Source organism: Acomys russatus, chromosome 2 (genome assembly GCF_903995435.1).
Source record: "Acomys russatus chromosome 2, mAcoRus1.1, whole genome shotgun sequence".
Classification (NCBI taxonomy): Eukaryota; Metazoa; Chordata; class Mammalia; order Rodentia; family Muridae; genus Acomys; species Acomys russatus.
This window is the reverse complement of record NC_067138.1, coordinates 79,813,614-79,839,463: the sequence shown is the minus strand read 5'-3', so window position 1 is coordinate 79,839,463 and position 25,850 is coordinate 79,813,614. Positions and strand designations below refer to the sequence as shown.

The following is a 25,850-nucleotide window of genomic DNA, read 5'->3' as shown; positions in this document are numbered from 1 at the left end:
CCTTGTCCCTAACACGGAGTTCTCTAAAGAAGAAAAGAAAAAAGCTAGAAATATGTCAAATTTTTTTCATTGTCCCTAGAAATTAGGAAATGCAAATAAAAAAATACTGAAACTTCATTTAGCCCCAATCAGAAGAGCAAAGACCTACAATATACCCGCCAACAAATGTTGAAGGGAGTGTGGGGAAAATGCATCCCTCAGTCACAATTAGTAAGATTGCAAACTGGGGCCATTTCGTGGACGCCGTAGGAGCGTGAGCATCCGTGCAGCAGAGCCAGAGTGGAGCGGGTGGCCCTGTCGGAGGCGTTAGGATTTTGAGCTTCGGCGTTTTGATCCCAGGATCTCGAAATGCATCGTGATTCCTGTCCACTGGACTGTAAGGTTTACGTAGGTAATCTTGGAAACAACGGGAACAAGACTGAATTAGAACGGGCTTTTGGCTATTATGGACCACTCCGAAGTGTGTGGGTTGCTCGAAACCCTCCTGGCTTTGCTTTCGTTGAATTTGAGGATCCCCGAGATGCTGCTGATGCTGTCCGAGAGCTAGATGGAAGAACACTATGTGGCTGCCGTGTAAGAGTGGAACTATCAAACGGTGAAAAAAGAAGTCGGAATCGTGGCCCACCTCCCTCTTGGGGTCGTCGCCCTCGGGATGATTACCGTAGGAGGAGTCCTCCACCTCGGCGCAGATCTCCAAGGAGGAGAAGCTTCTCTCAAAGCCGGAGCAGGTCCTTTTCTAGAGATAGGAGAAGAGAAAGGTCTCTGTCTCGTGAGAGAAATCACAAGCCGTCTCGCTCCTTCTCTAGGTCTCGTAGCCGATCTAGATCAAATGAAAGGAAATAGAAGACCAGTTTGCAAAAGAAGTGGTGTACAGGAAGTAACTTCATTTGACAGGAGTATGTACAGGAAATTAAAGTTTTGTTTAAGACTTCATAAGCTTGGTGCATTTTTAAGATGTTTTAGCTGTTCAAATTTGTTTTGTGTCTTGGAACAGTGACAGATAACGATATAATTCTCTAAGGTTTCAAATGGATCATTTGAGGCATGTAATATCAAGAATTGTTACTTTACAATGTTCCCTTAAGCAAGATTGAATTTGCTTTGAACTTTAGTTTTTCATAGACTGAAATAAACCTAGATTCTGCTCAGTTAAAGTGTGATGTGCTAATGATATAGCAACAACTGGCGGAGATTGAATAAAACTGTAGTTTCTTTAGTAGCTGGGCTGTGACGGTGTGGAGCTGTGGGTGAGATGATAAGCGGTCTTTCAAGCTGCTGGGAAACACAAGCCAACAGGTAGAGTGGGAACTGCACTCTGAAGACTTTGTAAAAGGGTTCCTTCCTGGTTGCTATATATGGATGCACAGCTGTTTGTAACATTCTTTATTTGGAAATGTAAGTCTAAGACACCAGTCAATGTCCTGTCAGTTTAAGGGTACATTGTAGAGCCAAACTTTTGAGTTACTGTGCAAGAATTTTTTTTTTCATGCTGTCATTTGTAATATGTTTGTGAGAATCCTTGGGATTAAAGTTTTGGTTACAAATTGTTGTTTAACTTGAAAGAAAGCCTGTTTTTCTTTGCACACTCAAATCTGTGAGCTTGGTATCAAGTCCAGGAACAACATTCCTATTGGAAGCCATACTTATATTTTCTTGTAAAGTACTTTTGAATTAATAAAATACTAGCATAATTGTGTAGTTAAAAAAAAAAAAGATTGCAAACTGGTCCATTTCTAGTATATATTTTACCCATCTCCTCCAGTAAAAAGAAACACAAATAAAATGAACCTTTTGCACAAACTGGCTTTTCCAAATGGTATATTGGCAATTTGCCCACTTGTTTATTGTACATCCTCTTAATCCCTACTTAGATTAATCTAAAGAGCACAGGTAAACGAGGAAATGTGAAACCTTACCTGATATCTGATCTCAAATACAAAGATGTGAACGGGAAGCAGATATGGACAGAATGATGGACATGAAGTCTTTCTATGAAAAGCTTTCCTGCCAGAGCAATGAGAAGGCAGATGTTTGGCACATCTTATCAGAGTAACTGTGGGGATCTCTCTTGTTTATGGAAGATACTGATCCTAGGAAGGAATGCACATAGGCAGCATGCTTTCTATCTGTCAGTTCACCATCACAAAGAGAAAAGGCTTGAAACTTGGAGACGATATGGGAAGGGAAAGGCTACTACGAGGAATCAATCAATATCAGTCACCAAGTCTACTGTTCTCCTTAAGTGAGATTTATCAAGGGATTTTTACAATTGTTTATAAAACAAAATGAGCAATAAAAAATCATACTTCTGGGAAGTGTTAAATCAAGTATAACAACTGAATTTTGTGGAGTTTTTATTGTAACATTTTAATGAAAGTGGTGACATATTCTAACCAAGATAGGCCATGCTTAATAAGTTTAATTGATTGAATTCCAACAAGGTCTTTAATACAATATGGAAGAATGATTTGTTTCTTCTCACAGGAGGAAACAAGGAAAATCTTTCTTCTAATGCCATCTGTTTCCTCTGTCTGGTAATTTTCATATGAAAATCACACATACCCTGAGTATTCTGGCAAAGAGTCTTGGAAGAACTCAAAAAACCTGGCAGAATCCATAAAGAAAAAAAAAATCTCAAGAATAAGTGGCATTCTTCTTTGTGGGACAGGAAAGTTGCAAGTCAGAACTCTGAAACCATGTTCTTGGGGTAGCACCATCAGGTCCAAGAAGCACATAAGTCAGCCAGCTTCCCCTTCACTGCAACCAGTCCACTTGCGTTTTGTGACCAGACGCGTACCAGGAAATCGATCATAAAGATCAATAAAAATGGAATGAGTATCCAGAGAATAAACACCAGCTAATTAACTGAAGTTCATTTTCTTACAGTAGTACAAATTCATTTTAGAAAATTAGCAAATATCAATATAAAATTACATGCAAGTTTATGCTCTACCATCTGACATATAATTATAACCTAGAAATTCTGTCACTCCCACTTTGCTTAATCATTGTATATAGATGATGAGTACTGACTTTTTTTTAAAAAAAGGGAGCGAGCAGCTGATTGTGGACAGTCACTCCCATGGCATAAAATACTTGAAAAACCCCACTGGTTCTTACTGTTACATTAAAAACCAATCAGTAGAAAAGACCCAGCCAGTGGAGTAATGAGGCTGTGGCCACTTATTTATGTTTTACTCTGATTCATGAGCAGCAACTCAGTGACTGCCGAGTGCTCTTGGATATATGAACCTCTTTATGTGTGGTCCAGGTTCTCATTTAGAATGGTTACATATGAAAACATGCTATTGTGTATGGGATGTAAAGGAAGTATAAATATGTATTCAGCTATGTACAATCTGACTACGTTTTATGAATCTGTCCAATCACATTGGACTTTTCAATAACTTACTTAGACCATCTGTACTTGATTTACTGTAGGCTGCATGCAAACCTAGGAGTTCAGGAAGATGATAAAGAAAGCACAAAAGAGGCAAATACAATTATATATATATATATATATATGTATATATATATGTATATATATATATATATATACATACACACACACACACACACAAAACATTGAGAGATAAAAGATATTTCAGATATTGCCAAGATGACAGATGAGATGCTGGTGACAAGACACTGACATTATACTCCTTTGAAGTAATTTTGAATAAGCTTCACAGCACATGGTCAAAAATTAAAAAATATGCAGCAACAGTTTTGACTGGGTCATTGTGATTTAATGCTCCCATGTGGAAAGATGAATCTGTCTAAGATGTTCTGGAAATTCTGTGAATGAAAGCCAAGTAGGAACACTGTTGTGTGAGTTCAGAAACAGCCTAATACAAACCTTGAGTTGCATCCTGGACAACCTTTCCTATGATGGCTTAAAGCCTATCCAAACCCTTTCATGTTTCCTATGAATAACTGTTTAAGGGATGTTCATGGCATTCTTGACATTAAAGCTTAAAAATGTGTTTCAGAGCACATTCAGTGTCTATTATATGTTGCACTGTATTTACAATTAACTGTAACGTGTGTTCAAAGATCAGGAGGAAAGACATGGTTCCGCAGTGGCATGTGCTCTAACCTCATTGATCAGGAAGTAGGTGGTATTTTTGCAGTCATTGAAATAATACTCTTAAATTTTCTATTCAATAATAAATAAAATGATAAAGAAGACTCCATCACGATAAGACCTGGGTATTGAGAAGACAATACTCTACACTGAGATCAAGTTTTCAAACTTTGAGTTAGAAAAATATTTTAAATTTCTAGGCAAGGAATAAAGGAAATTAAAATACAAGCTCCATTTAGCACTTTATCATAAAAAATACAGATGGAAGAAAATATATTAAATTTTAATTAACATTTTATAAATTAATTCTCCTGAAATATTCTCTCCCCGACTCTTCTCTCTCAGAAGGATATTACTATATAGACCAGGATTACCTTGAACTTGCATTCCTTCCACCACAGACTATCCAGTAAATTCCACCATTTTGATCCTCTCTTTCTTCATGTCACTTAAAAAAACAAAACTAATTTGGAACTATTGAATTATTTATCCAGAGTTACACATTTCATAAATGTGGAAGCTAAGATTAAATAGTAGTCTTTCCCATAGAATACTATTTAAAGGTAGAAGATAAAAAAAGATGAAATTCTGCTCTTCTATAAAATATTCTAGTGCATTCTCTTATAATATTTGTGTTTGTGTGTGTGCGTGTGTCATATGTGTGCATGTTGTATTGCATGTGGTGTGTATGTATGTGTGTGGTATGTGTGTGAGTGTGTATGAGAGGAATGATACACATGTGAGATCAGAAGACACACTTCCATGTACCAGATGGGAACCCAAGGACCATACTCTGTAATCATGTTTGTGGCAAGCACTTTACCCAGTGAGCTATCTCTTTGGCCCTAATGACATCTCCACTCATAGTACATCTAATTATCATGTTAACCCTACATCAAAAATTATTTAGTTTCACTCTGAAATAATACAACACAAGCTGTATTGTAAAACTTGCCCCCCAAGTTTAATTTAAATACCAAGTAGAAAGTGAAACCTATTTGTCTCTGATCATAAAGCCAGATTATTTTGAGGGACAAGCAAAGTCATTTCTGTGACATACATAACTTTACATTGAAATGCAACAATAGAGATATGTACAACAACTCACCTAAGACTTTTTATCAGAATTGATCACATTATGAGGCAAAGAAGCTAGACATGAAGCTCTGGTATTTAATATTTCCACTGCAGGATTTGGGTCTGTTTTGGTGAAATTTTTGCATGCTACGATACGCCCTTCCTTTTGGCATGGGCACATTCACTCTGCCATTCATTTTTGAAAGTACGTAAGGTGCATTTAGACTATAAAGAATCTTATGTATAAGAGATTTCTTTAAAAAAAAAAGATTTCTTTGAGTCTTATTTCTTTGCACATTTGAACAATATTATAACTGTTTAAGAGCATGGGGATGATGGCATTTGGAATGAATACTTTTGTTATCATGTATTGCAAATCAGCATATAAAGATGGGAGGTGGAGTGTTGGGGTTTGAATGTAAAATGCCTCAATGTGCTCAAGTATTAGAACACTTGTTAAACAGCTGGTTGTACTGTTTGAGAGGTTTACAGACCCCTTAGGAGGTAGAACTATGGTAAAGGAAGTGGGTTGCTGGGGCTTAACCTTGATGTCTTATAGCTTGGCCTCACTTGACCTTGATGTCTTATAACTTGGCCTCACTTGACCTTGATGTCTTATAACTTGGCCTCACTTGACCTTGATGTCTTATAGCTTGGCCTCACTTGACCTTGATGTCTTATAGCTTGGTCTCACTTCTTGTTATCTCTATACTTTCTGACTGCAGAATCAACATGTCTAGCAACCTCCCATTCTTGCCACCATGTATTCCTGACCATGGTGAGCTGCAGTGTTTCTCTGAAGTAAAATTTCCTTTAGCTGTTTATTGTCAGGTAATTTGTCATATCAAAATAATATTAATAAATACATTTATCTATAGTTATGCATAATCCTCAATAAAAAGCCAACAAATTTATTCATAGAAATTGGCAAGTTTCTTCTAATATCCATATGAAGTTACAAAGGGCCTATGTTAACCAAAACAACCTTTTAGAAGAACAAAACATATGGAACTCCCACTTCTCAGATTCACAACTAACTATAAAAACAACAGTAATTGACAATATTTTAAGATTTAATATTTATAGATCAATGAAATAGAATTAAAATTAGATAAGTCTTCCTTACATTTATGACAAACTGATTCTCTACAGTAGTGCCAGAACAATAATTGTTTTAGAAGTGATACAAAGACTAGCAGCTACATGTAAAAGAAGATAAATTTGCATTTTCAAATCATATAGCTGTTAGGAGACCTATATAATAGAAGACTTCGAATACAACAACTACAACAACAACAAAGGCCCTCACTGTTCTTACCCTGGTATATAACCTGTGTGATACTTTATTGACCTCCAGAGTAAGATGTGTTCACTGGTAAAATAATAGCATGATAGAGAACCTCTATCCAACATGACTGGCATGGCAGACAGTATGTGCTCACTATTGCTATAATTGTCAGCCTGTAGTAAAGGGAGTAGATCCTATGCAGAAGAGGAATCATGGCATGCATATTTGCCTTTCTAAATCTGTCTAATTTCACTTAATATTGTGTTGATGTCCAGGTTCATTCATTTTCTAGGAAATATCATAATGTTATTCTTTACACATAAAGAAAAATATATTATACATATATATATATAGTTTGTTTTCTTGATGATAGCAATAATGAGTAGAATTTCAAAGAAACTTAGTGTATTGTGCTGATAGAAAATGTTTGTTGACCATTTGTACATCTTCCCTTGAGAACGGTCTTATCGGTTCATCAGCCATAGCATGTATCCATAGCAAAATTATTTTATTCACTGTGTTCTCTCTACTCACTGTGAGTGCCTCAGGAAAACTTGATTCTTTACATTCAGAGTTGACATGATATATTCTAGAAATAATAATAAAGATAGACTTTTTAGCTCATCTATAAATGATTGCACAAAAGTTATAATTACTCTCCTCATTAAGTTATAAAATGCCTTAAATGATAGTTATAAGGATTGATAGAAAAAAACATGTTTTGCTATCCTTCTGGGACTTCTTTCAATAATATTTAATATTATTGAATTTACTAAATAATGAATTGCCCTAATATTTTAATCCAAACACTTGTTTTTGGCACTCAAATATTTTCAGAAATAACTTTTTCTTGTTAATTTCCAAATCTTGGCTGCATTTCCTGATAATTTCAAACATATGTCATATTCAAAATACATTATTTCTCCAAAACAAATTTTGGCAAGAACTATTTGGGGAACTGGAGAATTGCAATCTTGGAACAAAGCAACAGAGCAGTCTGAAGTAGATCCCACTCAGGACGTTTTTATCAGCCTTGGGTCCACCATGACAAGGTGGCAACATGTGGGGGAGTTAGCCCTTATGAAATGTTCACATAAAAATAAAAAAAAACACACACACACAGGCTGAAGTTTATATCTTACTTTGTAATTTTCTTCCCAAAATAAATCTCTCACAAATATTAATTATGTTTTAGGATACATGTGTGAAGAGAAGATTCCAATAGTTAGAAGAAACAAGTTATATTGGAAAGCAATAAGCTAAAAATAAAATGCAGAAAGTTCCTCAGGACATGTCATTGTTTACAGTAACATTTGGAAAACATTTTCAGTCACATAAGATTGATTGATTTACAATCTGTGTGATTAACATTGAATGGAGAGGAACTGCTAAATGATATATTAGAGAATTTTTGGTGACTGTTCAGGTAGCAAACTGTCTCTGTCATCTTCTTTTTTGGGAAGCTACGAACCTGCACTCCTTGTATACTCAGGTAATTAATTTTATTCCTTCTCAAGTCTCTAATGGGATTGAAGACTAGATAGTTTAGTTTTATAATTAAGCTTAGATGGTTCGGGGTTAAGATGTTTTTAGGTCTAGATAGATGTTTTAAATTGATAATGATGAGCTATCATAGATACTGATTTACATCAGAATTTTAGACTCACCAAGATAGAAAAAAGATGTTTTCTTCAAGGCTCCCATATACAAATAGCCAAAACACTAAGAATGTAACATTTATATACTTCCTAATTGTTTCATGGTCCTTCTTGCTGTGGGTAGTTCATTGTATATATGTGTAAGAATATAAATGAATATGTAATTTTTTAAATCAATAAAAAAATTAAATATATTAAAGAGACACAATTGTACTGCCACAGTCTAGCCACAATTCATGGCCAAAGCATACTCTGAAACACTTGTTTTCCTATAAATATTCAGGCACTTCATACTGGTATGTAGAATGAATACTAAGACAAAAAAAAAATCTGTTCTGGAGGTGTAAAAGTGACTCCTGGCTTTATGTTAAGGTTCTAGATGCACTTGGACTTGAGTTTTGTGTAGGGTAATCAATATGCATCTATTTACATATTCTACATGTAGAAATCAGTTAATACTAGCACCATATGTTGAAGATGTTATCTTCTTTCCTTTGAATGGTTTTGACTTCTTTGTCAAAAATCAAGTATCTGTAGGTGTGTGGGTTTATTTATGGGTTTTTGATTTGAGTCTATTGATCCGCCAGTCTGTTTCTGTGCCAGTACCATGCAGTTTTTATTACAGGTGCTCGATAATATAGCTTGAGCTCAGGGATAGAACTACCTCCAGAAGATCTTTTATTGTACAGGATTGTTTTACCCATTCTGGTTGTTGTTGTTCTTGTTCTTGTTCTTGTTTTTTCATATGAAGGTGACAATTGTTCTTTGAAAATCTGTAAAGAATTGTATTGGTATTTTGATAGGAATTGCATTTAATCTGGAAAAAAAAGATAGCATCTTCAACTAATGGTGCTGGTCGGTTTGTCTACATGTAGAAAAATGCAAATAGATCCATATTATCACATTGCACAAAACTCAAGTACAGGTAGATCAAAGACCTCAACAGAAACCCAGAAACACTAAATCCATTAAGAGAAAATGTGGGAAAGAGCCTTGAACTCACTGGCAAAGGAGACGACTTCCTGAAGAACACCAATGGCTCAGGCTCTAAGATCAACAATTAGTAAGTGGGTTCTCATAAAACTAAAACACTTCTGAAAAGCAAAGGACACTGTCAATAAAACAAAATGACAGCCTACAGACTGGAAAAATATCTTCATCAACCCTACATGCAACAGAGGGCTAATATCCAAAATATATAAAGAACTCAAGAAATTAAATATCAACAAACCAAATAATCCAATTAAATATTGGTGTACAGAGCTAAACCAGGATTTCTCAGTGTACTATCAAATGGCTGAGGAACACCTAAAGAAATACTCAGCATGTTTAGCCATCAGGGAAAGGCAAATCAAAACAACTCTGCCATTCCATATTCTACCTGTGAGAATGGCTAAGATAAAAAACTTAAGTGATAGTACATAATAGAGAAGAAGAGGAGAAAAGGGAATACTCCTCCATTGCTGGTGGGAGTGCAAACTTGTAGAACCATTTTGGAAATTAATCTGGCACTTTCTCTGAAAATTGGAAACAGTTCTCCCTCAAGATCCAGCTATTCCACTTCTGGCTGTATAACCAAAAGATGCTCCCCCATGCAACAAGGACATATACTCAACTCGGTTCATAGTGGCATTATTAATAATAGCCAGAAACTAGAATCAATCCAAATGTTCCTCAACCAAAGAATGGATAAAGAAGTTGTGGTACATCTTTTTAATGAAATATTATTCAGGTATCATAAAAAAGTTCTTCAGGCAAATTGATGGAGCTGGAAAAGATCATACTTAGTAAAGTAACCCAGATCCAGAAGAACATGCATGGTATATGTTCACTTATAAGCTAATATTGGCCATATAATACAGGATAACCATATTACAATCCATAGACCTAAAGAAGCTAAGTAACAAGGAGGACACTAGGAAGGATGCTTAATTCTTATTCAAAAGGACAAATAGAATAGACACTGGAAGCAGTTGAAGAGAAAGAGCAGGATGGGAGCCTACCATAGTTGTTCTCTGAAATCTCCACATAGCAAGAGTTACAAACAGAAGCTGAGTCTCACAGCCAAACTTTGGGCAGAGCACAGTAAGTCCTATGGATGAGTGAGGTGAAAGAAGATCCTGGAGGTGACAAGAGACTGATGCACCAAACAAGAACCACGTGTGGAGGGGACCTAGGATACTCCACTCAGATGTAGATCATAGACAGTTCAGTCTCCATATGGATCTCCTATTAAAGGGAGGCAGGGCTATCCCTGCCATAGACTCTGTTACCTGCACTTTGATCACTTTCCCCTGGTGGGGTACTTACCATGCCACAGAGGAAGAAGATGCAAACAGTCATGATGAGACTTGATAGGCTGGGATCAGTTGGTAGAGGAGAAGAGCTCTCCCTGTCTAAAGACTAGAGGAGGGGAATAGGGGGAAGGAGAGGTAGAATATTGGGGCGGGGTATGGCTGGGAGGAAATGAAGAAAGGAGCTACAGTTGGGATGTAAAGTGAATATATTTTTTAAAATAAGTTTTTAAAAAGTGAGTTCTAGCCCCATTTTCATACTGGCCTGAAAAGTAGATTAATTACAGAAAAATGTTCAATAGCTCACCTTTCCTTATATCTGTGGCCTTTCAAATGATACTTGAAATTTTTTCTTGTCAAGATAGGAGTCTAGGAACCCATCTCCTCAACTCCTCTGACCTACTTAGCCAAAAAAAAAAAAAAAAAAAAAAAAAAGGTAAAAAACAACAACAAAAAAAAAAAAAACAAAGGCTGTAAGGCTGTAAACTTTTGTTCATTCCAAGTTTGTATGTCAAGGGATGCACTGTGTATTCTCTGTGCTTGTTGCCACTATCAGTGCTCTTTCTCTGTCGTACACTTGCATGCATGACAAGAATATTGCTGGGCAGCTTGCCAGAGGACTAAACACATGGGCCAGAAGTGAATCTGTACATCATCCCCAGCAAGATCCTAGACATATGAGAAAGCATCCCTTAGATCATCAGGGTCAACTAGCACAGTCAGAGATAACCAAAGACACATGAGGAGACTTGCCAATCACCATTGAAAGCAGAAGAAAGCATCATTTGAATTATAAACATAGCTGGTATAATCTTCTGGTGACAGTTCTAAGAATATGTCATTCATATATGTATATATATGTATATGCACATATATGTATGTATATTTATGTGTCAATGTATAGCTGATACCTCCAATGTAGGTTATGTATGAACAAGTACTTAGAAAATTATATTTTGCTATTAATAAGTAAATTTGAGTTTAGAAAAATATTAAAATCTTCTAGAGTTTCCTTGCTTATGAAGATATATGTTTCATCTATCAGAGTTAGATATGAAATCAGGCTCCAGTATAAATCTGGCTTAGTTACAGATGAGCAGATGGCACCTACTCAAGCAGCAAGAGGAATTTGATTCACAGAGAGAAAATGATTAAAATGCAAACAATAAAGTTCGTTTTGTATATAATTTATTTTCAAATGAAGACATTATTTCAGAAACTTAAATGCTCAGTTTGATTTTTTAAAACTTCCACATCTTGGAAGTTAATTTTCTTCCAGAAAGCTCTGGGAAAATGCCTTTTTAGAAATCATCTGGATGGCTGCCACTTCCTTTTCCTAAATACAAAAGAGTGAGAAAAAAACATTCAGAACAGGAGTTCTGAAAGCTAACTACTGTCTAAATATTAAGAAATTTCACTTCCACTATTTAAAACAATGCAACTGATTTGAGCAATGTAGGCAAAGGACATAGCTGTTGTAGTTAAGAAAGGAGGCTACTCCCTGTGGACTTCAGAAACACACAAATGAAATGTGAGAAAGTGACTTGTTACTCTTCAGCTGACTTTGATGCACCGTAAGTCAGCCCCAATAATTTGTATTTGCTTTCCTCTATCTCTCCAATGTCTTCACATACTCTTCAAATCACAAACTAGGAGGGTATTGGAAACAAGTATCTGAGAATTAGAAATTACATAATACACCATGAGTGGTGGAATCCTACACTACTACACTATATTACAGAAGGAATGAAACAGCCCTTAGCACTTAGGAGGTCACAAAAGAAAGGAAGAAAACCGGGTAAGAGGAATGGGAGGATACAAGGGATGGGATAAACATTGAGATGTAACAAGAATAAATTAATAAAAAAAAAAAAAAAAAAAAAAGAGGTAATAATGTAAATCAAGAAAAGACATGCTAGTGATAACTTATCTTCATTTTTCCATTACCTTGATTATCTCAAATTTGGAGCTCAAAAATAATTTGGTGAGTGGGGGTATTGCTCAAGGAAAGGTTGTAAATAATAGGTAGAAACACCCCAATTTTGTCAAGGAATCCAAGTCTACAACATCAAGATAACAAGTGGAATCCAAACAGAGTAGACGACTTAAAGATATCAAGAGAACTAAAGACAAGGAAAAAAATTGAAAACTAGAGAAATACTTCACACTCAGATGCAACAGTTTCTTTACCAAACACCACAGAAATCAAAAGAAAATGGCATGAATAATTTTCAAGGGAATTCTGTACTCTGAAATAAAACACCTTTAAGAATAAAGTAAAAATTACCAGCTTCTTTTTTTTTTTTTTTTTTTTTTTTTTTTTTTTCAGGTGGGAATTTATTTATTTTTTATTTTTTTATTTTTATCTTTTTTTTATTAATTTATTCTTGTTACATCTCAATGTTTAACCCATCCCTTGTATCCTCCCATTCCTCCCCCCCCCCGCCCATTTTCCCATATTCCCCTCCCCTATGACTATTACCAGCTTCTTAAGAGAAGGAAACTAAAAGACTTTTTCCAATAGATACAGTTTTCAAATAATTGTCTGGAAGAATGTCTCCAAAGTGAAACCATAGCATATGAGTAGGAACTTTGTATTACTAGGAAGGAAAACAGGGAAAATTGTATTACTATCAAGAAAGGAAGCAGTAATAAAAAACAAATATGGGAAATCAATCATCTTTCCTCTTCTTGATTCTTGAAACTATGTTGAATAGTTGAATGAAATTTTGTGATGTATCAAAAATATTTACCCAATAAATAAACCATATTTTAAATGGGGGATTTATTCTCTTTCTCCCTCTCTGTATTGGTCTCTGTCTCTGTCACTGTCTCTATCTCTCTGTCTCTCTGTCTCTCTCTCCCTCCCTCTCTCTGTCTCTCTGTCTCTCTGTGTCTGTCTCTCTCTCTCACACACACACACACGTGTGTGTGTGTGTGTGTGTGTGTGGTCTAACTGTACTTGATATCTTCAGAGGCCAGATGAATATGTTAAATACTAAGAGAATGGGCTTAAGACAACAGGGAGCCTCTCAGTGTGGGTTCTGAGAACTTAATTCAGGTCCTCTAAAAGAACAGCAAGTGCTCTTAAATACTAAGAACCAGTCTTTTCAGTCCCTTTTACATTTTTTTCTAAGGTAAAGCAAGGATAATTGAAGTGCTTTATGTGAGACTAAGAGTAGAGATTGTACTCAGGTAAACATACTTTAGGCCAGCCATTGTCTTAACATATAATCTTGCCTAAAGTTAGCAAATGAAATACATGTTTACCTATAACACACAATCATTCAAAACCTAATAGACTGTATAGACATCTTAACATTATAACAAATATTTAAGAACAAGTCTAGATACAGTATTACAAGGAACAATTACCATCTCATTCCTGTCATCCAGTTTCACAGGCTCTGTAACTAACTCAAGAGCTTTTAAACTCAAAAGACAAGGAATTTTCTCAGAATAAAGATTTCTAGCTCATCAGTAAAACTATTGATCAAGAAATATAAATTCTCACTGACAATGCACGACTACATTGAAGAATAGGAGCTTGTCTGTGGGCAAGAAATAGCTACTTGATTATTTGTATAAAAGTTGAAAGAAATTTCCTAGAAAGATGGGAATCAGAGATTGCTTTTCTGAAAGTCAGTGAAAAAAGCTTCAGAATAAAAAGAGAGAAAACAGACTTCATCCCACAGTGATAAAGGCTGCAAAGCCTCAACTATGCAGCATGTACTTTGGGAGAAACGACTACGAAGCTGCTCAAGTAGCTAAGACAATCTTGTTCAATAAAAGATATCTTGAAGGTGTTTCCATCCATATTTTCAAGCTGTAGTATAGATAAACAGTAATACAAACTGTTTGGTACTGGCATAGCAACAGACTGATAGACCAATGGAATGGAATCAAATTGCAGACTCAGAAATAAACCCACATAGCGATGGACACTTGATTTTTGACAAACAAGCAACATCCATGCAATGAAAAAAAGACAGCATCTTCAACAAAGAATACTCTAAATGAATGAATAAATGTAGAAAATGCAAATAGGTCCATATTTATCACCATGCACAAAACTTAAGTCCCAGTTGATTAAAGACCTCAACATAAAACCAGACACACCAAATCTATTAGACAAAAAAGTGGAGAAGAGCCTTGATCTCTTTGGCACAGGAGACCACTTCCTGAACAGAATATCAATAGCCCAGGCTCTAAGACCAACAATTAATAAATGGGACCTCATGAAACTGAAAAACTTTTGTATGGCAAGGGACACTGTCAATGGAACAAAACAACAGGCCATAGACCGAGTACAGAGCTAAACAAAGAATTCTCAACCGAAGAATATTGAATATCTGAGAAACACTTAAAGAAATCCTCAATGTCTTTGGTCATCTGGGAAATGCAAATCAAAACAGCAACAAAAAAAGTGGGTAGAGAGTGGGAAATGGACGATACAAGCAAAAGGATGAAATTCTGTATGTATCCTAAATAAGTTATAATAAATTTTAAAGATTAAAAAAAAGACATTGAAAAGACAAGTGGAAATCAACCTCAAAATCAGCTGACTGAGAGAAATGATGTTCTAGAAGAAATTAATTAAATAAACATGATAATATATTATTTAAAGTACCAATTAAGTAATTATTAGTTCTTGAAAGCATACAATTGAAAAAATGCTTAGGCAACTTAATATTTAAAAAAGAAGAAGAAAAAAACAAAGAGAAGACCCAATTTAATTTAGAAATTACAAAATGAGATTATAAAATAAATAGGAAATCTAGAAAATAATAAAAAATTCTTTTAAATTTTATTTTTCACTAAACTGCAAATCTAAAATAAATAGATGAATTTCTAGATCATATGACTTATTAAAGCCAAACCAAAATGAAGTAAATAATTTAAAACATCAATGAGACAGAAATCACAATTAAAAATATACTAAGAGCAGGGACACATGAATTAAGCACTGAATTATATCAAACCTTCAGAAATCTAACAACAACATTAAATACACTATTCCAGAAAATATAAAAAGATAGTAACACTTCAATTTTTACAAAGTAAATAATTGGCTGGATATAAAAATGAGCTAAAGGCCCAGCAACAATAACAAAAAAAATCACAATTACAAGCCAATGACTCTGATAAAGATAGACTCAAAAATTGTCAGTAAAATACTTGCAAACTGAATTTAGGAACAAATCCAAAAAATCATTCACTGTAACCAAATTGGCTTTATTCCAAGGATGATGAAACATATGCAAATCAATTAGTATAATTCACTATATAAATGGACTCAAGGACAGAAACCACATGATCATCCCATTAAATGCCAGAAAAAAACCTCACAAAAGAAATCCATCTTTTACAATAAAATAACTAAAAAACTTTTTAGAAAAACAAAGAAATAGGAGGTACATATCTTAAAGTAACAAAGGCTATATATGACAAAGCCATCACCACCGTCATGATAAATGGAGAAAAATCCCAAGGAATCCAAAATAAAATAAGAGATAAGATACAGGTGTCCAAGAAGAGACTTGATACCCTATGAGCATATACAGGGGGAGGTAATACCCCTCAGGAACAGTCATAGGGGAGGGGAATAAGGGGAAAATGGTACAGAGGGAAGAATGGGAGGATACAAGAGATGGGATAACCATTGAGATGTAACAAGAATAAATTAATTAAAAGAATAAATAAAAAGGCCTTAAAAAAAAGATACAGGTGTCCATTCCTTGTCACTCTTACTCAATATAGTCCTACTGGTTGGTTTTAATTTCAATTTGACTCATGTTAAAGTCATCTAGAGGTGAGAACAGCAAATTAGAAAATGCCTACATCAAACAGACCTGAAGACAAGACTGTGGGACTTTTTCTTGAATAATGGCTGAAAGAGTAAGATCCAGCCTCATGTGGTTTGATATGCCTGGGCAGGTTGGGTGACTATTAAAGTAGCAAACTATCTCTGTCATCCTCTCATTTGGAAAGCTACTAACCTGTACTCCTGGCATACTCAGGTAATCAAGTTCATTCCTTCTCAAGCCTCTGGTGGAGATGAAGATCAGATAAGTTCAATGAAGCTTAGTTGTTTAGGGCTTAAAATGTTTTTAGGTCTAGATAGATGTTGTAAGTTGATAGTGACAAGATGTTATGGAGATTAATTTACATTCAGAATTTTAGATGCACCAAGATAGGAAAGATGTTTTCTTCAAGGCTGTCAAATACAAACAGCCAAAACACAGGAATGTAACACTTATATTCCTGATTGTTTTTATGTGTAATAATATAAATGTATGTTTAAAATGTTTTTTAAAAGAAAAAGAAAAGGAAGGAAACAAAACAGGCTGAACAGGCCATATGAATCAATCCAGTATGCAGCAATTCTGCATGGCTTCTACATCAACTTCTTTCTTCTTTGAGTTTCTACCCTGAATATGTTTAATTATAAATAGTGATGTGGAAATATAAGAGAAATAAATCTTTTCCCCCCTCAAATTGATTTTGCTCATGGTGTTTTATCAGATATGTATATTCCTGGGTTCCATTGTCAAACACAAATATAAGATACTTAGAAAAATTAACATCATAATCAGATCAAAGGACTTTAGCTCATACACAAGAAAAATTACTTCAGAATAGAAATTATTAATATCTCTAAAGAACTCAAGGAGGTACATACCTTAAACACCTGAAGACCGTAAAAATGCAGTCAAATGACATGATAAAAACAATTCAATATATGAAAATTGAATTTAATAAAGAGAAAGAATCCATGCATAAAAGTCAAGCTGAAATAAAACTTGAAATGAAAATTCAGGAAGTCAAATAAAAAGCTTAGAGGAAAGCTTTACCAATAGATTAGATCAAGTAGCAGAAATAATATTAGGTTTCAATGACAAGGTTGAGGAAATGAATCACTGTAAAATATGAAAAATTAAATTGAAATAAATAAGTAAATGATAATAGAGATGGAACATGTAAAAATTCTGGAATGCTACAAAAAGCACAGACTCTACTAGTCATTAAGTAGAAGTAGAAGAAGCTCAAGTCAAAGACACATAAAATATTTTCAGCAATACCATAGGATAAAATTTTTCAAATCTACAGAAAGAGATGCCTATCACAGTGCAAGAAGCTACAGAACAACAAAGGTCAGGACCAGAAAACAAACTCCCAAAACATATAAGTGAAACATTAAATGCACAGAACAAAGAATGAATACTGAATGCTTCAAGAAAGAGCAAATTATGTACAAAGGCAGATCCATCAAAATAAAACCTTTTCTCCTCAAGACTTTGAAAGCTAAAAAGGCATAAACTGACATTGTACAGGACCATGATGATAGGCAAGACTATTATACCCATAAAAATTGTCAGCCATAAATGAAGGTAAAAGGAAAACTTTCCATGATAAAAAATGATTTAATGAATTTGTATATATTAAGCCAACTCTACAGAGGGAACCAGGGGAATTGCTTCAGTATAAACAGAGGAGTAGCCAAACACCCAAAGGAACAAGGAATTAAAAAATCCAGAGGAGTTAACCAAATAAAGTCTAAGAAAAACAAAACCACAGCAAGAAAATAACAGAAATTAACAAACATTATAAAATAATAACTATTTTCATAAATGAATTACCAATGGATTGATTTCATTATTAATCCCATAACTTAAATTTTTAGGGTATAAGGAGCACACTTGAGCATGTGAACTTTCTGGATAGAATCTGGTGGCTGAGATATACAACTGATAATCAACAAATATGTCTTCTTGAAATTAAAAAGCTTCTGTAACACAAACTAAACTTTTAATCAACTGGAGACTCAATCCACACAATGGGCAAATATCTTTTTTCCAGATCTACTTCTGATTGAACATTAGTGTATGCAATAAAAAATACCTCAAAAATAAAAAACAAAACAAAATAAACAAAGAAAAACACCAAGAAAAATACAAAACAAGTTAAAGATACAGAACTGATCAAAGTTCTCAAAATAAGAAATGTGAATGTTAAGAAACATTTTATATGTTATTGATAAGAATGATAGGAAATATTTTAAAGTATTCATCATTTTTAACAATGAAAGAAATATAATTTACAACTACTTTAAGAAGGAGATTCAATATGGTAGTGCTGATCTCACACTGCATCTGATTAGCAGGACTACACAGTGATCAAAAGACCAAACAGAGATCTACAAAACATGAGTGCTGTTGATTCCAAGCAACAGGTACTTCAATTGCTGTTCCTCATTGGAGAAAGACAGCTCCCAGGCCACCTTAGAAGAAAGCTTCCAATCCCAGTTGAATCCAGCATTTCAGACTGTCCCACACAGGACTCTAATTAAGCCTGGAATTTCTCAACATTTAGAAACTGGACCACAAATGCTACTCCTAGCTTGTTTAACCAATTCCAAAATTTTATTTGGGCTCCTACAAAGGCATTATTCATCCCAAATCAGTGGAAAGAAACCATAAGGGAACAATACCACATTTCCTTTAAGGGGGTCGGTTAGGTGTTTGGTGCTTTCTTGGACTATAAAGGGTTATTTTCTATGTGGTCAGCCAGAACAAACAGAGGCCAGGGCCATCGGGGAGTATCAAGTGAGACATATCTACATACAAGTCTCAGAGTGCCTTGTCCTTCTTACATACCTAAAAGGGCTGACCCCACCACATCCCCTGTGAACACCATTCCTGGTCCACAGCTCAGCCTCCATTCCCTGAAGCCTGCAGCCACCAAGCCACTCTGGACAGATTAATAAGACTTCTATGCCCCAACTCCTGCCTGATGCATGCCTCTGGGTAAGCCCAGCAGCGAGAAGCTATGCTCTGCCCCCTGAATGCTACATGTTCTGGACCACAGCACTACCTGTACTCCCAGAGACAACCAGTCATCAGGGACAACCAGAGACCAATGGCCATCAGAGACCATGAAAGGTCAGCAGCCATCAGGGACCAACAGCTCAATCCCCACCTCTGGAGGCTAATAGTCCAGGACAGAAGGAGGTCTGTAGCTATCAGGTACCAGCAGAGGCCAACACCTATCAGGGCCCACCAGAGATAAACAATAAGAGCATCAGAACACAAAAAACAAGAGCCAGGGGAATATGGCATCACTATAACCCAACTATCATACTAGAGGTGGCCCAGGATATTTTAACACAGCAAAGCCCAAGAAAATAACCTTAAATTCGATCTTAAGAAGATGATAGAGACATTTAAAGAAGAAATGAATAAACACCTTAAAGAAATAAAGGAAAATACAATTAAACAGGTGAAGGAAATGAATAAACCTGTTCAAGACCTGAAAATGGAAGGAGAAGCAATTAAGAAAGCAAAAACTGATAGAATCCTCAATATTGGAAAACCTAGTCAAGAGAACAGAAACAACAAACATAGCATTAATAAAAGAATTCAAGAGATAGAAGAGAGACTCTCAAGTGTAGAAGATACTACAGAAAAAATTGACACATCAAAGAAAATGTTAAATCTAAAAATGCTCTGGCACACAACATCAAAGAAATAAGAGACATTAATGAAAAATACCTAAGCAAAAAATAATAAGGATATAAGAAGAAGAGTCCCTGCTCCAAGGATGAGAAAATATTTTGAATAAAATCACAGAAGATAATTTCCACAACCTAAAGAAAGAAATACCTATGAAAATGAAGAAAGCACACAGAACACCAATTAGATTGGACCACAAAAAAAAAAAAAAATCCTCCTGCAAAAAAATAATCAGAACACTAGGTCTAGAAAGCAACACACACCAACAATATCAAAATAATAAAAATTGACAATCACTGAAAATAATATCTCTCAACATCAATCCATTTTCTAATAAAAAGACATAGGCTAAGAGAATGGATGTGAAAACAGGACCCAGCATTTTGCTGCATAAAAGAAACAAACCTTGGCAACAAAGATAGACATTTTCTCAGAGTAAAGGTCTGGAAAAAAGATTTTCCAAACAGACACAAAAAAGAAAGCTCGAGTAACCATTCTACTATCTAATAAAATAGACTTTCAATCAAAAATAATGCAAAGAAATGGGAAAGGACACTTCATATTCATCAAAGGAAAATATCCATCAAGATGACATCACAATTCTGAACATATATGCTGCAAACACAAGGGCACCCTTTTTAAATCACACATAAAACCGAACACATTAATAGTAGGAGACATCAACACTCCTCACTCACTAATGTACAGGTCATTGAGACAGAAAATAAATAGAGAAATAATAAAATTAACCAATGTTATGGATCAAATGAATGTAACAGATATCTATAGAACATTGCTTCCAAATATATGTATATTCTTCTCAGCACCTCACAGAACATTTTCCAAAATTGACCACATTGTCCATCCAAAACAAGCTTCAACATATACAAGAAAATTGAAATCATCCCATGAGCTTCATCAGACATTGATGGGTTAAACCAAGATTTCAACAACAGAAATCCTAGACACTCATATCAACTGAGCAATACCCTATGCAATGACTATTGGTTTAGGGAGGAAATAAAGAAAGCAATTAAAGACTTCCTAAAGTTCAATGAAAATGAAGGCACAGCATACCCACATTCATGGGACACAATGAAAGTAGTACTAGAGGAAAGTTCATAGCACTGAGACCGTTATAATGAAATTAGAGAGATTTCATATTAACAACATATTAGCATACCTGAAATCTCTAGAACAAAAAGAAGCAAACACACCAAAGAAGAGTAGATAACAAGAAATAATCAAAATAATGGCCAAAATCAATAAATTAGAAACAAAGAGAAAAATTCAAAGAATCAACAAAACCAAGAGTTTGTTTTTATTTTTGTTTTGTTTGTTTGTTTTAGAAAAACAACAAGATAGACAAACTCTTAGCCAAAACTAACTAAAAAGAAGAAAGACAGTATGCAAACTAACAAAATCAGAAATGAAAGGTGGACATAAAAACAGACACTAAGGGAAGCAAAAGAATCATTGGGACTTATTCAAAACTTGTACTCCACAAAAGTGGAAAATCTAAATGAAATGGATGATTTTCATAAAAGATGCAACTGATGCAACTTGCCACTATTAAATCAAGATTTAGTAAATTATTTAAATATACTTAAAACTCATAAGGAAAGAAAAGCAGTTACTAAAAGCCTCTCAACCCTCCCTCCTCAAAAAACCCTGGTTCAGATGGTTTTAACACTGAGTTCGATCAGACATTCAGTGAAGAGCTAATACCTATACTCCTCAAAGTATTCCACAAAATAGAAATAGAAGGAGCATTGCCAAACTCATTTTATAAGGCCACAGTCACGCTAATACCTAAGCCACACAAAGACTCAACAACAACAAAAAAGGAATTTCAGACCAATGTCCCTTATTAATGTTGATTTTAAAATACTCAATAAAATACCCATACACTGAACACCTAAAAATATCATCCACCATGGTCAAATAGCCTTCATCCCAGGAACGCAGGAGTTATTCAATATATGAAAACCCATAAACATAATCCACTATATAAACAAAATGAAAGAAAAAACCCACACATCACCCCACTAGATGTTTAAAAAAAACTCTTGAAAAAATTCTAAAACCCTTTCATGCTAAAAGTCTTGGAGAGATTAGATACAAGACACATAATTAAACACAATAAAAGCACTATACAGAAGCTTAGAGCCAACATCAAATTAAATGAGGAGAAACTCAAAGCAATTCAACTAAAATAGGGAAAGGACAAGGCTGCCCACTATTTCTGTGTCTATTAATGATGGTATTTGAAATTTTGTAGTTGGAGCAGTAAGACAACTAAAGTAGATGGGATAAAAATTGGAAAGGAAAAAGTCAAAGTAATTCATTCACAGATGATAGTATATACAAGTGATGCCCAAAATTCTCCCAGAGAACTTGTATAGCTGAAAACCACCTTCAGCAAAGGGGTTGGATATAAAATTAACTAAAAACCATCAGTAGCCCTTTATACAATCAAATTGGCTAAGAAAGAAATTAAGGAAACAACACCCTTCACAAGAGCCACAAATACATATATTTGAGTAAGTCTGGCCAAGCAAGTGAAAGACTTGTATGACAAAGACATCAATTCTTTGAAGAAACAAATGGAAGAAGATATCAGATGGTGAAAAGACCTCTCATGCTCATGGATTAGGAGGATTAACACAGTACAAATGGCCATTTTACCAAAAGCAATCTACATATTCAAGGAAATTCCCATCACAATTTCAACACAATTCTTTATAGATATTGAAAGAAAAATCCTCAACTTCATATGGAAAAATAAAAAATCCAGGATAGCTAAAACAATTCTATGCCACCATGATATTGCCATCACTGCTTTCAAGCTGTACTACAGAGCAACAGTAATAAAAAAAAATGCATTGTATAGGCATTAAAACAGATAGGTTGATCAATGAAATAAAATCAAAGACACAAAAATAAGTCCACACAACCACAGAAACCTGATTTTTTACAGAGAAGCCAAAACCATACAATGGAAAAAAGAAAGCATCTTCAACAAATGAGGCTGGTCTAATTAGATATCTATATGTAGAAGAATGCAAATAGAAACTTATTTATCACTCTGAACAAAACTCAAGTACAAGTGGATCAAAGACCTCAACATAAAACTCGATAAACTAAATCTAATAGAAGAGAAAGTGGGGAATAGCTTTTAATAACATTGAATGCATTGGTACAGGAGACTGTACAGAACACCAACAACTCAGGCACTAAGATCAACAATTAATAAATGGGACATCTTGAAACTGAAAAGCTTTTGCAAGGCAAAAGACACAGCCAATAGGACAAAACAGCAGCCTACAGGAAAATGGAAAAAGATTTTCAACAATCCTATATCAAACAGAGGGCTAATATCTAAAATATATGGAGAACTCAAGAAATTAAGCATGAATTAACGAATTAACCCAATACAAATGGGGCACAGAGCTAAACAGAGAATTCTAAACATCAATCTCTAGTGGCTGAGAATACTTTTTAAAAATTTTTCCAACATTCATAGTCATTAGAGAAACGGAAATCAAAATGACTCTGAGATTCTACCTTACACCCATCAGAATGGCTAAGATCAAAAACTCAGTTGACAGCACGTGCTGACAAGGATGTGAAGAAAGGAGAACACTCCTCCAATTCTGGTGTGAGTACAAACTTGTACAACCACTGTGGAAATCAACCTGAAGATTTCTCTAAAAATTGGAAACAAATACGCCTGAAGGCACAGCTATACCACTTCTGGGCATATGCCTAAAAGATGCTCCACTATACCACAGGACACTTGCTCAAGTATGTTCATAGCAGATTTATTGATTTTTTTTAACTTGGTTGTTCTTTTCTTTGAAATGAACAATTGTCATATAACAACATTGAAGTCTTTTTAAAATTTCACTTTACATCCCTATCATAGCTATCTCTCTTCTCCTTCCAGTCCCACCCTCCCTGCCTCTTCCCCCACCCACTTCCTCTACTCCTCACAGAAGGGAGCCCCACCTAACCCACCCCAGAATATCAAGTCCCATCAGGACTGAGCTCTTCCTCTTCGAATGAGGCTAAGCAATGTAGGGGGTCATAATCAAAAATAAGGCAATGGAGTCCATGTCAGAGACAACCCCTGCTCCCCTTACCAGGGGACTCAAATGAATACTAAGCCTTTTAGCTATATATGTGGACATCTTTGCCAGTATATGCTGGGACTTGAGTATTTGATCTTCACAATTCTCACAACTTTAAGGTGGAATCTCAGAGTCACTTTGATTTCCATTTTCCTGATATCTAAGGATGCTGGACCTTTCTTTAAGAGCTTCTCTGCCATTTGAGATTCTTCTGTTGAGAGTGTAGCTTTGTACTCCATTTTTAAATTACATTATTTGGATTGTTGGAGTTTTATTTCTTGACTTCTTTATATATTGTGGATATTAGCCCTTTGTTGGATGTTTGGTTGGTTAAGATATTTCCCAATCTGTACTCTGTTGTTTTGTTATATTGACAGTGTCCTTTGCCTTACAGAATCTTTTCCATTTCATGAGATATGATTTATTAATTGTTGATCTTAGAGCCTGATATGTTATTGTTCTGTTCAGGAAGTTGTTTCCTATCACAATGAGTTCAAGAATGATCTCTACTTTCTTTTCTATTAGATTTAGTGTGACTGGTTTTATGTTGAGATCTTTGATATGAAATTGAGTTCTGCACAGGGTAATAAATATGGTTCTTTTGCATTTTTCTACAGTAGTCATTCAGCTAGATCAGCAACATTTATTGAAGATACTTTTCTCCATTGAGTGGTTTTGGATTCTTTGTCAAAAATCAAGTGCCTATAGGTGTTTGGATTCATTTTTGAGTCTTCGATTTAATTCTATTGATCAACCACTCTGTTTCTATGTCAATGCCATGCAGTTTTTATTACTATTACTCTGTTGTATAGCTTGATGTCATGGATGGAAATACCTCCAGTAGTTCTTTTACAGGGTTGTCTTAGCTATTCTGTATGTGTGTGTGTGTGTGTGTGTGTGTGTGTGTGTGTGTGTGTGTGTGTGTGTGTGTGTGTGTATTCGAGAATAGATCTTTCAAGGTCTGAAAAGAATTGTGTTAGTATTCTAATGGTAATTGGTTGAAACTGCACACTATTTTTGGTAAGATAACTATGTTTACTATGTTAAGCCTACCAATCCACAAACATGAGAGATTTGTCCATCTTCTGATATCTTCTTCAATTTCTTTCTTCAGAGAATTGAAGTTCTTGTCATTCAGGTCTTTCACTTGCTTGGTTAGAGTTACATCAAGATACTTTATATTATTTGTGGCTATTGTAAAGCATTTAGTTCTCTAATTTCTTTCTCACCCTGTTTGTCATTTCTACACAAAAGGGATAATGATTTTTTTTAGTTAATTCTGTATCTAGACACATTACTAAAGGTATTTATCAGCTTTAGGAGTTCTCTGCTGGATTTTGGTGGGTCAGTTATGCATACTATCATATCATCTGCAAATAGTGATGCTTTGACTTCTTTTCCAATTTGTATCCCTTTGTCCCCTTGATCTCTTTTGAATGTATTAATGCTCAAGAGGACTGCAAATACTCTATTGAAGAGATATGGAGAGAATGGGAAGCCTTGACTTGTCCCTGATTTCAGTGAAATTCCTTTAAGTGTCTCTCCATTTGGTTAGATGTTGCTTGTTGTATATTTCCTTTATTGTGTTTAGGTGTCTTGTGTCCCTGATTTTTCCAAGACTTTTAACATAAAAGGATATTGAACTTGTCAAATGCTTTTCAGCCTATAATGAGATGATCATATGCTTTTTTCTTTCAGTTTGTTTATATATATAGTGGATTACGTTGATTTATTTTTATATATTGACCAACCCCTGTATGGCTGGGATGAAGCCTACTTGATCATGTTAGATGATATTTTT

At 34.9% G+C, this 25,850-nt stretch overlaps 1 protein-coding gene across 1 annotated transcript; it reads left to right on the top strand.

Moving 5' to 3' along the window:
• The first annotated feature begins 234 nt into the window (after positions 1–234).
• On the top strand, positions 235–1,199 carry LOC127204338 (serine/arginine-rich splicing factor 3-like). The gene has a single exon (XM_051163275.1). It carries the CDS (start codon positions 349–351, stop codon positions 841–843), a length of 495 nt encoding a protein of 164 aa, XP_051019232.1. The 5' UTR covers positions 235–348; the 3' UTR covers positions 844–1,199.
• Positions 1,200–25,850: the final 24,651 nt, after the last annotated feature.